Below are 16,166 nucleotides of genomic sequence, written 5' to 3'. Positions count from 1 at the left end.
ACGTATTTTCATGTGCATAAATTCTATGTATCAAAGAATTAAGAAAAAATCGAAACTTGTGGCTAAAGTTACGTCCATATTTCACAGTTAAATGTTTTTCGGCTTTAAACTCTCAGGAGGCTAACTCTTAGCAGATTTGAGATAGCCATTGAATCATGACAATAAACATTAACGTAAAGACAGTTCATGCACGGTAAATAAAGGAATTTTCCACATTAATAAATGTAGTTTGTTTGATATTAAACGCAAAGCTGCACAATGGACTATCCGTTCTGTATCCATCAGAGACATCTAAACCGGTTTTAAACCTTCAGACTTACCTTACCTCTTAGATACTGAAAGGCTATAAACACAGAAACATAAGCAAATCGATACACATACCTTTTTTATACTTACGTTAAATACGCTAAATTCAGCCGTATTTCTTCTTCGTCACGACCTTAATCCCAAACATTTTTTGTCAGAGGCTAATTTCAGGAAACCAATAATTTTTACACCAGAGTAGCCACCGAAGACGAGAATGTTCGGACCCACGATCCTCAGATTGCAAGTTGATCGTCCAAACCACCAGGCCACAATAGGTCCTACGTTCGACAATTTTTCGTGTTATAGAATACATGGCTTGACGATAATGTATTTTTGTAGCATACGAAGCGAACAATAGGAAGAATGAAAACCAACCATGATTACTTTTACTCTAAATTACAAGTATGTTTAGTTAAATCTATAGTACTTGCGTACTGTTTTCTTTAAACTTGAAATACAGGATTACAATGTTGGCATAATACTTCTTTTGTAGGCGATGAAAATAACACAAAATTGGATTGTTAACTGTGTTTCCTCTCTGAATTGGGGTCAAGCGCGTAAGGCGTGCGACTCGTAATCTGAGGGTCGCGGGTTCGCGCCCGCGTCGCGCTAAACATGCTCGCCCTCCCAGCCGTGGGGGTGTATAATGTGACGGTCAATCCCACTATTCGTTGGTGAAAGAGTAGTCCAAGAGTTGGCGGTGGGTGGTGATGACTAGCTGCCTTCCCTCTAGTCTTACACTGCTAAATTAGGGACGGCTAGCACAGATAGCCCTCGAGTAGCTTTGTGCGAAATTCCAAAACAAACAAACAAACAAACAAAAACTCTGAATTGGGTATCAGAAATATATATACATGTATGCGTTATATTTTGCCGAGTTTTATAAATAAACAGTTATATACACATGATACTTTATTCCACAATAAAAGGTTCAAAAGCTAGGTAAATATTATTTTGGTCAAGCTCGACCAGTTTCATCATTTTGTTTGTTTCTGAATTTTGGAATTGACAGCGATTTGGATTATTTATTAGTGTTGTAGTAATTTATTTAACAGCTGAGTTTTCTTTAGTAGCTATTCGTTGTATTTTTGCTGACGTGGAATGCGTGAGCTCGATTATTTTGGTGTTGTTTTTAATTTCGCGCAAAGCTACAAGAGGGCTATCTGAGCTAGCACTCCCTAATTTAGCAGTGTAAGGAGAGAGAGAAGGCAGTTAGTCATCGCCACCCACCATCAACTCTTGGGCTACTCTTTTACCAACGAATAATGTGATTGACCGTCACATTATAACGTCGCTACGGCTGAAAGAGCGAGCATGTTTGGTGTGACGGGGATTCGATCCAGTGACCATAAGATTACAAGTTGAACGCCCTGACCACCTGGCAATGCCGGGCCCTCATCATTTTGTAGACGCCAAATACAAATATAACTTTGTCACTCTTCTGTTTCAGATGTAAAATACATATTTTCTATTTACTTGTCTTGTAGGTCAAGAGCAATCACAATTGAATTGAGTAGTCGTATTTACTATTTGCGTATCAGAAATAAGTTCAGTTAAGACTGGCCCCCCAGTGGTTCAACGGTATATCTGCGGACTTTAAGCCCAAAACCGGGTATCGATACCTGTGGTGGGCAGGGCACAGATAGCCCATTGTGTAGCTTTGTGCTTAATTCTAAACAACAACAAGTTAAGATTGTTAACGATTTTTGTAACCTGAAATCATAAGTGTGTAACTTCATTATGAGACTGATGAACAAATATATAACTTTATTATAAGACTGATAAAATGGTTCATTAAAATCTGTAATATAAAACTTACAAGTGGAACTTTTAAGCCCAAATACATACCAAATTTAATTGAAGAACAGAAAAAAAATTCAATGAAGATGAATAAAAACTGTATTCTACAATATTTTCAACATTTTGTTTTCCTTTTAAAAATAACTTTCTTCAGTTAATTTCTAGAACTTTACTGCTCGTTATGTAAATTCACCCGCACTTATTCTAGAATCGTGTGCTGTACTTTAATCCATTCTCGAAGATGAACAGATCTGAAAATACTTTACACTATATTTAAAAAAAATACTAGTTTGTTTACTGAACATAAGTTATATTTCTGCAGTAGGCCCGCCATGGACAGGTAGTTGAGGCACATGACTCGTAATCTGAGGGTCGTGGATTCGAATCCCCGTCTCACCAAACATGCTAGCGCAGATAGCTCTCGAATAGCTGTGCTCAAAATTAAAACAAACCAAACAAACCAAAATTTCTGCAGTAGATTTTGCAAATATGGTGTCGTACGGGCTGGGCTGGCCTAATAATATTAATAATGATACGAGCTACGTATTAGGAAACAAGTAAAAGATATACTAACTAATTATCATTTTATCTCCAAGGAATGAGCATTACAATGTATTCACTGTTTAATGGTACTAAAAGCACATCAAATATTTACAAATTACGTGAGTTTTACCTTTGTTTCAGAATTTTAAATTCTGTAAAATGTAATTGTTATTTTTGGAAAGTTGTTAATATCTCCAGGTCTTCAATAAATATTTCAACTTTTTGTGTATTATGATTGTTTCATGTAAATAATGCATGATTGATTCATCTATTGAATCTATGAGGGAATTTGCCTATCTTACTGGTCGTTTTTTTCTTTTATATATGAACACGCGAATTTGACTTTTCATTTTAATTATTAAGTAAATATAGTTTATACTAGTGTACAGAGCTGTATTCGACTTTAGATTACGTACGTCCCAATCATGCAAATATTAAATGATTAAATTCTAATAAAATTAAATTCGTAAGCTTAACATTTTTGCTTCAATTATATCGCGCATTTATCTTTTTACAGTGAGAATGTTTAAACTTAGTTTAAGAATCTGATTAATTCGGTTTTTCAAAAATTTGATCTCCTAGCGAAGAGTTCTTAAACTTAAGCTGTTCCTTATACATTATTTGCATGAAAATCTTGCTTCAATGATTAAATCTCTCTCAAGAGAACAATTTAACTTCTGTAGCAGATGGGAGTGCATTATCCACGGTCGAGTTTATAGAAATATTTACAAAATCGGTGTCTGCTTTTCAAAAACAAAATAAAAAGTCATGCGCACGCGCACACACATTCATGTAAGCGGTTCCAATTTCAAAATTATTTTCTTCAACACTCACACCTTACACACGAAATGTTATTTCAAAATTTAAGTCATATTATTAGAAACACGTCATGTCTCACTTATGGAAAAACAGCTGCATAATTGATCAGCTTGCTTAAAATGGTCATTTGTCGTTTATTGTTGATGAAAGAATGAATAAAAGTCCACTTTCTGGAAGCACTCGGGTTGTTGAATACCTTTTGTGACGCTAACTTCTTTCCGTTTATCTTGCATGTTTTAGAATATAATCAACGTCCTGCTAGAATGACCATTGTTATGGCAATAAAGGCAGAAATGATGAAAATCAGCTGCCAGCAGAAGTAGCTGCAACATCTGAACCTGAAATCTTGGCAGAGAAAAAAATTCAGTGAATTACTCTTGGATGTGCCGATGTGTTTCTCGGCTTAAATGGTCAATTGGGTGAGACGAAACTCGGCACGGCCAGGTGGATTAATGTGTTCGACTCGTAATCTGAGGGTCAAGGGCTCGAATCCCCGTCATACCAAACATGCTCACCCTTTCAGCCGTGGGAGCGTTATAATGTGACAGTTAATTCCACTATTCTTTGGTAAAACAGTAGTCCAAGAGTTGGCGGTGGGTGGTGATGACTAGCTGTCTTCCCTCTAGTCTTTCATTGCTAAATTAGGGACGGTTAGTACAGATACCTCTTGTGTAGCTTTGCGCGAAATTCAAAAACAAAACAAACAAGTTGCACAATAACAACATATTTTTATGCAGAAACTATTGATGCACATCTGGTCTAAGGTAAACCAACTCTACAGGCTTTCTTGGAATACTAGAAATGTTACAGGTGATGAAATTGTGTGCGTATTGAAGGATGGGATAACACAACACTCGGAGAGCATTTGGTGTCCTTCAGTAGTCATTATGAGGAAGAAGGAAGAAACATTTAGATTCAACGTGGAATGCAAGCACAAGAACATTATAATATACAAAAATACTTTACATTGCCACAAACAGATGAATATCTGCATGCACCCAGCGTTTAATATGCTAAAACTGGCTTATAACTGCTGGCAATATAAACTATAAAATGTAAATAGACCTGAGGCTGCTCTCAACAGTTTGAAAAGATTATATAAATTGACCATTATGCTATTCAGTCAATGTTAATGTACCCATCAATATTTAGAAGACAATGAAGGTTAGTGTTTGATAGAGCTACTTTGTCTACCATAAGAGTTAGGTATTCACTGATCTTGCAAGGCCAGGTGTTGCTTTCGGCTTGCGACCAAACAAAAAATCTACACCTCAGTAGGTTTTCTTGTCAGACAGTCATATATTTAGGTAATTTTTTTCAGAAAGCCACATTAGTGTTTGAAGAGTCTAAGGCTAATGTATTGTTATATAGAACCAGAATATGAATATGCATACCAACCCTTAAACTTTAATTTCTTCGTACTAGTGCTATTTTATTCTTATTAGGACTATCCATTCATTTTGGTACCAGTATCAATGACAGTATAATAGGAACATTTTTGTACAGATACAAGAAGGAACATGTAGTTGTATATAAGAACAATATGCCATTAGCTCTGGAATGCAGATACTGCACAACAAAATAGGTAAAAATAAGGCTACTTCTGTAAAACATTACTATCACTACTTGTATGGTGAAGTGAGTACTACTTAAGTAAACCATAATCTCTGAAAGGAATGATGAACTTAGAAAATTCAGAAGATATTATTTTATACTGAATGACAATGCTGTAAGAATACAGCTTTAGTGTAAAGCATTGTTTACGTCAACAACATGAAAATGTCATCAAGTTCCATTGCCAATTAGTGAAGCCGTATATATTCCTTGAATGTCCAGGTTATGGATGCAGTATAGCGAACAAACCCTTTACAAAAGCAGCATCAGTGACTGAGCTTGTCGATGTACATCATAAAAGTAACCAATCAGAAACATTGCGAATAGCAATTGAAATGTTTAGGCATAGCTAGATAACTCTCAGCTGTGCAGCAAGTAGAACAATTACCATAAGGTGACAATCGTGGTAATGACACATTAACACGTGACATTTACGTAAAAGGTTAAATACATTCTGTTAAAACCATTTTGAATATGCAAATCAGCGAGTCAAGTAACAACTACAACCAATATAAAGACGCGATGGAACAGCATGTATCAGGATTTCATTTAACATTGTTTGATATTGCTCAATTAGTGTGATGACACTGTACATCAATCGCTTTTGATACGAATGTGTAGCAGCCCTTATTGGTACAAGATGTTCAAATGAAGATTTTAGAAACACTAAGATGTCTCGAGATATCACTTGTACAATGAATCAACATAGAGAGCCAAGATCATCCATAACGAGACTTGCAACACGTCTAGCTCTATCCATGTTAAGCAAAGTACAGAATCTTGTAACAGATGAGAATCCATTAACATGAAGGTTAGTGGCAAAATCCATCCATATACACCAGACAACAGTACACAACATAATTAAGAAAGAAGAATCTCCATTTGGAAAAGCAATATATGTCACATATATAAATTAAGTTTTTACGACATATCCATTCATCCGTCACTTGCCTTAATCAGCTGGAGAATGAAACACATATTCGTCTTATTTAAGTTAAGTCGTTGGAGGTAGCAGCTATAAATTTCTGTGTAATATGACTATTGAAGTAGGTGCTGGGAAACCACTGTTTTCGTAAAGTAGACGTTCTGTGGAAAGCATGCAAGATGAGTTCGTGTGCTTTCTACATGAGAGTCTTGCGACAGAACCTTTTGTTATGTAAATTACGCTACAGAACTATTGTAAAGATGCAGGGTCATCATATACAGTGTGACCAGACATGGCGATGTGGATTGTAATGATGTTGCAAGGCTCCAAAATAATTTTAATATAACGAGCTCGTCTTGTTTATAATCATTTACAAAGTGGTGCGCTATGATCATTATGAGATGTATTTAGCTTTCATACAGTTTCATATCAGGAGACTTTTTCTGTCTGCTTTCTTGTATTTATGTTGCAAAATAGAGTATACACTGCATACGTGACACTAACGGACAGAACAAAAGATAAAATGATCAATGGGGGGCGTTATAATGTGATGGTCAATTCCGGTATTCGTTGGCAAAAGAGTAGCCTAAGAGTTGGCGGTGGGGCGTGATGGCTAGCTGCCTTCCCTCTAGTCTTACACTGCTAAATTAGGGATGGCTAGCGCAAATAGCCCTTGTTTAGCTTTGCGCGAGATTAAAAGAAACACAACAACAAAGAAATTTGAACAACTTGAAGTTCTCAATACAGATAAGGTAGAAACTTTCTTAAGCAGCCAGTTGTGTGTAGTTAATCTGAGTTTTGAGTATGTTTTATTCTCCGATATCTTTGTAACTGTAAGTGCCTATAAGTGTTAGGACAGCATGTATGTAATCTCAAGACGTAATTCTTTGAAATTGCGACTTGAATAGTTAAACTACAATTTCATCTTTAATGTGAAATTTTAAGGTTTGGTTTGAGACAAAGAAAAGGTAAAGGTCTGTTGAAAAACTGTTATATTTCAACCTTCCATAACTAGAAAATAATATATTTTAATTGAAGCACATTATAAAGTTTTTTTTGCAAGTCTTCTGTATTTTAACAGTTGACGTACTCGTAAATAGTGTCAGACAAAGTTTAGATATGGCAATGTTCATCCTTGTGAAGGATTGATTTATACCCTTCTCTGCTCTGGTAGTTAAAATGCTCAAACTAACTAAGAAGGATGTTCAGTAGTAGGAAAATTTCAACCTTTCCTAAAAATTTGTGCAAAATATTTCTTTAATCTGTTAAATAATGTGAATATTTATAACTTACCTGTTGGATATAAATATATCTTAATATCACAAAACAGGGTGTCCGAAAAGTCTGGAGGTACAACAACTTCAATGAATACTGCAGAATGTGTTCCATACGCTGTCCTTGCATACAAATTTGGAATCATTATTTCCATTCTTTTTGGACACTGCAAAGTATATTCTGTCACTATCACTGGTCCGACAGTAGTCACGAATTCGTTGTTTCACATGTTCTGTATCCTTGATCTTCTTTTTCACACACGTATTTTTTTCCCTTTCTCTTTCTGGATGGCCTGTATTAAATGCAGCAGCAAGTTTTTATTGGACCAACTTTCTGTATCACACAACAGGATTAGCTCAACCTTCTCATGCTTTGACAACACCGTAATCAGTCACGTATCTGAAACTAAAGAAAAGCTGAAAGTTACCAGTGTCTCAGACTTTCCGGATACTCTATAAGTATAATGCAAGATTTGGTGTTTGTATGTGGAAAATATATAGGTATAACGTTGTCGTAACCCGTATTCTCAATCATTGAATTACTATCTATAATAACGTAATTATAAGTAACAACAGCTTAGTTATTAATAACTTTTTTCCACGAACATTTACAACGAAGAAAATAGGTTCGGTTAATTAAGTTAAATGTAGCTTGAAGCGAAGTAGCTTTAGTTTTGTTTATACGGTGTTCCAGACGTAAGAGAGTACACATTTGTCACTGTAAAACAATAATATATCATATTGGAGTACATTCTCTCATTGTTTCTTTTTCTTTCAATGACTTTCGGAAAATAGCGATCCTGACTTGAAATAACATTATGCCTTTTTTTAACCAATTTTTACAAACTTCAATCCAATTATAAAATATTTTATTTATAATCTATTACTAATTGTACTCTCCGATCTACTTTTTGGTTTTGGTTTTGGTTTTTTATACAAAACATTCAGCCTTTTAATTGAGCGAGCTTGTCCAAACAAGAATTTAAATAAAGAAAATAACTGGTTAAAAATTCAGGACAATAACTAATAAAGGAATGCAAATATTCTATTTCTGATGGAATTTCATGCTAAGATATCATAAAATACAAGTACATTTATTCTGGTCCTCCCCCACCCCAATACATGCTAAAATGAACAAACATTTAACTAGTATCATTATATTGTATATAAAATAAATAAAGATTTAACTAGTATCATTATATTTCATATAAAATAAACATTTAACTTGTATCGTTATATTCCTATATAAATTAAACAAACATTTAACTTGTATCGTTATAATCCCGTATAAAATATACAAATATTCAATTTGTATCGTTATAATCCCGTATAAAATATACAAATATTCAATTTGTATCGTTATAATCCCGTATAAAATATACAAATATTTAATTTGTATCGTTATAATCCCGTATAAAATATACAAATATTTAATTTGTATCGTTATAATTCCATATAAATTAAACAGACATTTAACTTGTATCGTTATATTCCCATATAACTTACACAAACATTTAACTTGCATGGTTATAATCCCATATAAATTACACAAACATTTAACTTGCATGGTTATAATCCCATATAAATTAAACAAACATTTGACTTGTATCGTTACAATCCCATATAAAATAAACAAACATTTAATTTGTATCGTCATAATCCTATATAAATTAAACAAACATTTGACTTGTATCGTTACAATCCCATATAAAATAAACAAACATTTAATTTGTATCGTTAAAATCCTGTATAAAACAAATAATCATTTAACTTCTATCGGTATAATCCCATGAATACATAGTAAATGAAACACTATCCGTTGTCGTTTAGTTAGAATATTTATATCTTTCCATTGTTGCCACATTTAGAAATATCAAACGCACTTTTGCTCAGACAGAATATCTATTTAAAGCATATCACACAACGTTACTTTCTTACTTTACTCAGAATCACTATTTAAACTGCATCATATATCAAAGTTACTCTCTCGTACTTTACACAGAATCGCTATCTGAGCTACATCGTATCTCAAAGTTACTTTTCTTTACTTTATACAAAATCGCTATTTAAAATGTATCATAAGTCAACGTTACTCTTTTCATTCTGCACAGGATCTCTGTGTACGAAAACGTATCATATATTAAAGCTACTTTTCTTACTTTTTTCTGAGATCTATTTAAACTGCATCATATGTCAATGTTACTTTTTAATCATATGAAAACGTATAAAAAGGAAACAAAGCAACTCTTCATCTTAAATTGAATACACTTTCATTATAGATATGTTTTCACAGTAAGTATGCCCTTTTTTAAATTTTATTACTGTTGAATTTAATATTTAAGCTTTATGCTATCCCACTACTTTCAATCATTAACCTATATACGAACCATTCAAATGATAGATTACTTGTCTACCCTAGTTTTCTAGCTTATATTGCGTTGTCTAGAGGCCCGGCATGGCCAAGCGTGTTAAGGCGTGCGACTGGTAATCTGAGGGTCGCGGGTTTGCATCCCGGTCGCGCCAAACATGCTCGCCCTTTAGGCCGTGGGGGCGTTATAATGTGACGGTCAATCTCACTATTCGTTGGTAAGTGACGGTCAATCCCACTATTCGTTGGTAAAAGACTAGCCCAAGAGTTGGCGGTGAGTGATGATGACTAGCTGCCTTCCCTCTAGTCTTACACTGCTAAATTAGGGACGGCTAGCACAAATAGCCATCGAGTAGCTTTGTACGAAATTCCAAAACAAACAAACAAAGCGTTGCCTAGCATAAAAATGTAACATGCCCGTGAGAGTATTTCAAAGTTCAATATAACAGAACTTATGTGCACTATAATTTAGTTTTATATTCCTCTTAAATATTTTGTATTTTGTTTTTTACGAAGTTCAACTAAATTCTGTAAAACTATAATATATTTTTAGAATGCAGTAAATATAAAAATGTTCTCAATATTTACATAAATGCTTGATGGTGGCTGTCTATAAAAACTCTGGAGAAACAAAACCTATAGCATTTAAATAGTTTTAGAAAGGCTAAAAAGAAAGAGAAACGTAAGGGCGTTAGAAATAAAGTTTCGAAATCAGTATAAACAAGTGCATTAAAATCTAATTAGTTTCGAAAACACGTCTAGTTGGTGCATATATTTAGGTGTGTTTTCTTCTTGTAAACTGTTCACGTTAAACAAGTTTTTAGACACATGTTTTGTTTGTTTACATAGTATGCATATAAGCTTTCAAAGAAATTATTCCATCGAATCAATTTTCGGCTTTAATAATGAGGCATGAAATTAACTTCAATGTTCGCAAAAGCAGAAACTGCTAATAATGACTTAGGTCAAACATAAACGGCCCTGGTTTATAACAGACCAATATCAGGAAAGGCTTACAAACATATTAACTTTAATATCAACAAGCAGTTTGTGTATTAACGACTGTGATTTTAAAGTAATATGTTTTTAACTGATAATAAACATCAAAAATATGTAAAATAGTACCATTTAGAAATAAATTTGCTAAATCTTTGGTACAAGTCATTATTAAGTTTGTAAACCAAAAAGTTTGTAAATTAATTAATGAGTGAAGAGGTTATGTTTGTACCAAAAAGTTTAATAATTAAATCAGTCTCAGAAAGGGATTGTTTGAACATCTCAGGCTCAAAAAGAATACATAAATATATATATATATATTCGAATACCAGTAAATGGTGAATTTTTATATTATTGTTATTAGTGCTTTGTTTTCTAGACACATTTCGCCCGGAAAACCAAATACGCTTCTAAAGACCTTTGAGAAAACTGGAAATGGGATGTGAATTATTATATATATATATAATATATTCACATTAAATAACTAAATCAGAACTATGGTCAATTTTAAGACGCAATTTCGAATAACTTCAATTCGTACTAGCTCAACTAGGTAACAATAGAGATTGTTACTAAATGGATTTCGTTTTGTATGGCTTCTTGTGGTTCTTAAGTTTTCAATACTTTCCGTTACAACGAAGAATTTGAGGCAATTAATTATTTCAGCAAAATTTAGTAGTATTTGTATTTTAAATTTCGCGCAAAGCTACTCGAGGGCTGTCTGCGCTAGCCGTCCCTAATTTAGCAGCGTAAAACTAGAGGGAAGGCAGCTAGTCATCACCACCCACCGCCAACTCTTGAGCTACTCTTTTACCAACGAATAGTGGGATTGGCCGTTACATTATAACGCCCCCACGGCTGAAAGGGCGAGCATATTTAGTGCGACCGGGATTCGAACCCACGACCCGCGGATTAGGAGTTGAACGCCTTAACACACTTGGCCATGTACTGTATCACATTTCGTTGGTGTGAATTTCAATATGAAAATACATCACACTAGGTAACAAGCTACTAATAGACCAACAGTGAAAGCAGTGCTACATTCGAGATGTAAAAAGCATTAAGTTCAGGTAAAATCAAGACTTGTATCGTTCACGTGTTACTGGTATTTTGTTAAGAAATATGTGTTTGTTGTGAGGCGCAAGGCTACACAAAAGGATACATATGCTCTGCCTTTCCCAGGTATCAAAACATTACTGCTGAGCCACCCTGAAGCATTTTTTTTTTAAAAAAAAGTTAATATTATACTTGACTTATAATCTATGTTATAAATTCACAAGTTGGGAATTTGTTGTTCGGTTAGACACTTGGAGGTAAGGAATGCAATTGTGTTTTCTTTTTTTTTTAATTTCATGCAAAGCTACATAAGAGCTATCTGCGCTAGCCGTCCCGAATTTAGCAGTGTAAGACTAGAGGGAAGGCAGCTAGTCATCACCACCCATCGCCAACTTTTGGGCTACTCTTTTACCAACGAATAGTGAGATTTACCAGTACATTATTACGTCCCCACGACTGAAAGGGCGAGCATATTTGATGTGACGGGGATTCGAACCCACGACCTTTGGATTACGAGTGGAGCACCCTAACCACCTGGCCAATGCAATTGTGAAATGTAATTGGAATGATTGACAAAATGGAAAATAATACGAAAGTATATATTATTTAAAAAGGCTTTGAAAGAAATAAAATGTGAGTCTCAATCTGTCGTAGTTTTAAGAATCCGTAACTGCTTGGCTCTAAAGGTCATAAACTCAAGGAATATCGTGGTATATGTATTTCAAAGGTGACTGGGTGTATAGGTATTTCGAAGTGAGCTTAAGACTAAATTTTGTGATATAAATTCCTCGCGTTTCTTCATCATACCGCAGAATATTTCCATTCATAAATAAAAGTGTTTGAAAAAATGGAATTAATGTGGTTCTCACATGCTGCACATCAGTACGAATTATAGCTGTCTACGGTAGAGAATTTGAAGACCGAGTAGATTAATATGTTTCCTGACTATAATTTTTTTAGTTATGCTCATATCTATAGGCTGAACAAATTTATTTATATAAACTGACCAATAGATTCTGATTTGATAAATCCAAATCCATCTGCTGATGTAGCTGTTTCTTACAGGAACTTAATGTGATTTTTATTTACTCGGTGAATAGCGTGGAATTATCGATTTCCTCTGATATACTAGCTTCATTATAAATCATATGACAGCAGGTTCCTATCGAGCACGTAAGAGAATCAAATCTTCTGGTTAGAAATTAGTTCTTTTCACCAATAGTTTCGAAAAGGATTTTAAAATGTGTTTTGAGCTTAATTGACAACAAACAACAAGATAACTTGCTTCGTGTTGATACCACAAACGTGTTTGTATTTGGTTTCGTTCCTCAACTGCCCTTTAGCATATGCATAGAGGAAAAGGATTTCTTTCTGCTTAGTTGACTGAAGCTTTAGACGTTTCATTCAACTACGAAATGCTTTTTTAAGCTGTAATCCAGCATCAATGTAATAGAACTGATGTTTTCTTTTTCTTTTTGAGTGAATCTTTAAATGGTTTAGTAGTAAAAGATGTTCTTGTAAGTTGATGTCTTTCTTCCTTTTCTTCTTATACGCTCAGAGTACTTTCGCATTTCAGTCGAGAGACTCTATCAGCAATATAAAAACTCCACATAAAGATTGATAACTTTTGGATGAGACCCGGAACGAAGACTTTGAAGAATAAAGTGTACTTTAAAGTCGTTCTTATTAAAAGAAATTGAACAAATAAAGATAACACGTATAGTGATTTCAACAATTGTAGATGACGCTGCTGTATGCCTAAGAACTGCCTTCAAAGTTTGTGTTTTGTACTAAAATCATTTGATGCAAATGTCATATTTCAAGCTTGTTCTTTTCTCATTGGATTTCTCAGACTTTTTATATCTTTACAAAATAGAAGAATCGTAGCATAGCATGAATTAACCATTTTGAATGTTATTTTAATAGATAACACGCAGTCCATTAAATATTTTTTCTTTAAATTTCTTTAAAGTAACTTCAGTTATACACAGTAAAAGAAAGACAGTGATTATTAAAGATCCATTGTTCTAATCGGCTTTCATCCAATGGTTGTTTAATAACGTGATTCAGTTTTAATACTTCATGTACCACTCTCTAAATATAACAACTTTCATTTCACAGTTCTCCATTTAATTTCTAATTTTCTAATTTGTGATATATTAAAGTACATGATCACAGTACCAATTATGTTGTTAAAATAATTATCTTTCAGAGTGGCCTAAAGCCAAACGTTTCTAAATTGCTAGTATAGAACTAGAGCAGTGTTATTTCTTATGTTTAGGAGCTTATTGTTAACAATGGCTTATTATAAATAGTAACTAGACCATTTAAGCTCAATTTTTGTTTTAATCAACAGTAATTTAACATATCTCAACTTATTTCTATCTATCCATCTATCCGCCTTCCTGCCTATCTGCTTTTCTGTTCTTTTATCTACTGTGTATCTTTGTATCACCCTGCTTAGTAGCTACCTATCTAAAGCTCTGTTTACAAGGCTATATGACTATGTCTTTAATTATCTATTTATGAAAAATAAGAAAAAAATATATTATCTTCTAATTTAGAATCTGTATGGATATATCTTTGTTGTTGTGTAAAAGGTTTCATGTATATGCACACTTTATCTCTCCTTTCTTTATGTTACTCTGTATATGCACACTTTATCTCTCCTTTCTTTATGTTACTCTGTATATGCACACTTTATCTCTCCTTTCTTTATGTTACTCTGTATATGCACACTTTATCTCTCCTTTCTTTATGTTACTCTGTATATGCACACTTTATCTCTTCTTTCTTTATGTTACTCTGTATATGCACACTTTTTCTCTCCTTTCTTTATGTTAGTCTGTATATGCACACTTTTAATCTCCTTTATTATATTAGAGTCTGTATATGCACACTTTTTTTCTCCTTTCTTTATATTAGAGTCTGTATGAATTCATTTTTTGGAGGGGGATCTCTACGTGTAAGCTCAGTTTTCTTCTTTTCTATTTATTTTAGTTCTCCATAAATACCCGTAATTTTTCTAATTAGAAATACTCCGTGTTTATGCTCACATTATAATGTGTTTGCGTATCCATGTGTTCAATAATTTTTCTTTATAAATAAAAAAAAAGTAATTCAGTAGGCCATATTTTATGACGTCTGAGTCTTAGGCCTTTAGAAAGAATTTTCAGATGATTTCTCGTTTCCTTGGAAACCATTTAACAAAGCACTAGTTTTTCTATATGTCCTTTCTTTGATAGTTCTGTCAGACCTAAGAGGAACGTTTCCGAAACATATTAGTCACAGTGTTGTGAATATCAGGGATATTTGTCATTGAAAACAAATGTTCCAAAACATGCTGGTTAGGGATGCCAGTGGAATATAAGTGTAACTAGACAAACGAAAAAGTCGATTGTGCTCTGTTCTTCCAGTGAGAGGTATTTTCTTTGGACAGACTACGTTGTAACGTAAAGTGTGAAGCGTTACAGATTAGTTTATGCTATATTCAAATCGAAACCTCTATATTTAGTATTGAGTTTTTTACAGTATTGCCACCAGATGGCCCTAATATCCATGGCAGTCAACCAAGATATGACATTGGAGATATAGTCAACGTGACATGCAAGTCAAACCCATCTAAACCCTCAGCAAACTTACGGTGGTTTATCAATGACATAGAGGTAAGTGTTTGTAATACGTTATACATCCCATCACGATCATACAATAACCATGAATTACGTCTAATGTTATAAGAAGCAAAACAGTACTCAAAAACACAGATAAAATGTAATTATCTTCTTTTATATACATACATATAGCTCCAATATGAGTGGAGATTTTCTTTTCGTCATTAATTACCGATTTTGGACTGGCAGTTTTCAAGTAACATTAACGACTCGTTATGGTGAAGCATATTTTAGAAACAATATTATTCTATACGAACATTTTTATTATTAATGAAACATATGTTACTGACATACTATACCTTTGTATGCTTATTTTAAGCGTAAAGCTATGCAATGGGCTATCGACGCTATACCCACTACATGGATTGGACAACAAATTCCAGTACTATAAGTTTTAAAGTTTACCTTTGAACTATTACAGAGCACCACAGCTGTGAAAATATTCAACGTCTGTACGTTATCCCTAACGTGCCTCACATATTTTTTATAAGTATCAAACAGTAAAATAAATAAGTAGTACAAGTGAACGATAGAAGGTAATGTCTCTCAAAGTAATACAGGAGACTGTTCGCAACGATTTTAGCGCAAGGATCGAACCTCTATTCTGAAGGTTGTGAATCTTCGAGCTTTATGCTTAGCTGACGAAAAGTGTTACAGTGAGAAAAAAAATTAAAATTCTCCATTTCATGATTTATAGTTTGATTCAGGAAATCAAACATTGCATTTTTTAATTAAATCATAAAGTGGTGACCAGAAAGGCGAACGTGCAAGAAACGACAAAAATAAATGTTTTT

At 33.7% G+C, this 16,166-nt stretch overlaps 1 protein-coding gene across 2 annotated transcripts in view; it reads left to right on the top strand.

The window, feature by feature from the left end:
- Positions 1-16,166, top strand: part of LOC143237897 (tyrosine-protein phosphatase non-receptor type substrate 1-like) — an 82,804-nt gene that overhangs the window by 51,533 nt on the left and 15,105 nt on the right. For both annotated transcript variants that reach the window (XM_076477611.1, XM_076477612.1), the window contains exon 4: positions 15,233-15,366. In XM_076477611.1, coding sequence (XP_076333726.1) covers positions 15,233-15,366 — 134 coding nt within the window. The remainder of the gene's footprint in view (positions 1-15,232; positions 15,367-16,166) is intronic.

This window comes from Tachypleus tridentatus, chromosome 13 (genome assembly GCF_004210375.1).
Source record: "Tachypleus tridentatus isolate NWPU-2018 chromosome 13, ASM421037v1, whole genome shotgun sequence".
In the NCBI taxonomy this organism is placed as follows: Eukaryota; Metazoa; Arthropoda; class Merostomata; order Xiphosura; family Limulidae; genus Tachypleus; species Tachypleus tridentatus.
The sequence above is the reverse complement of the archived record's forward strand: the minus strand, read 5'-3'. Positions and strand labels throughout refer to the sequence as shown.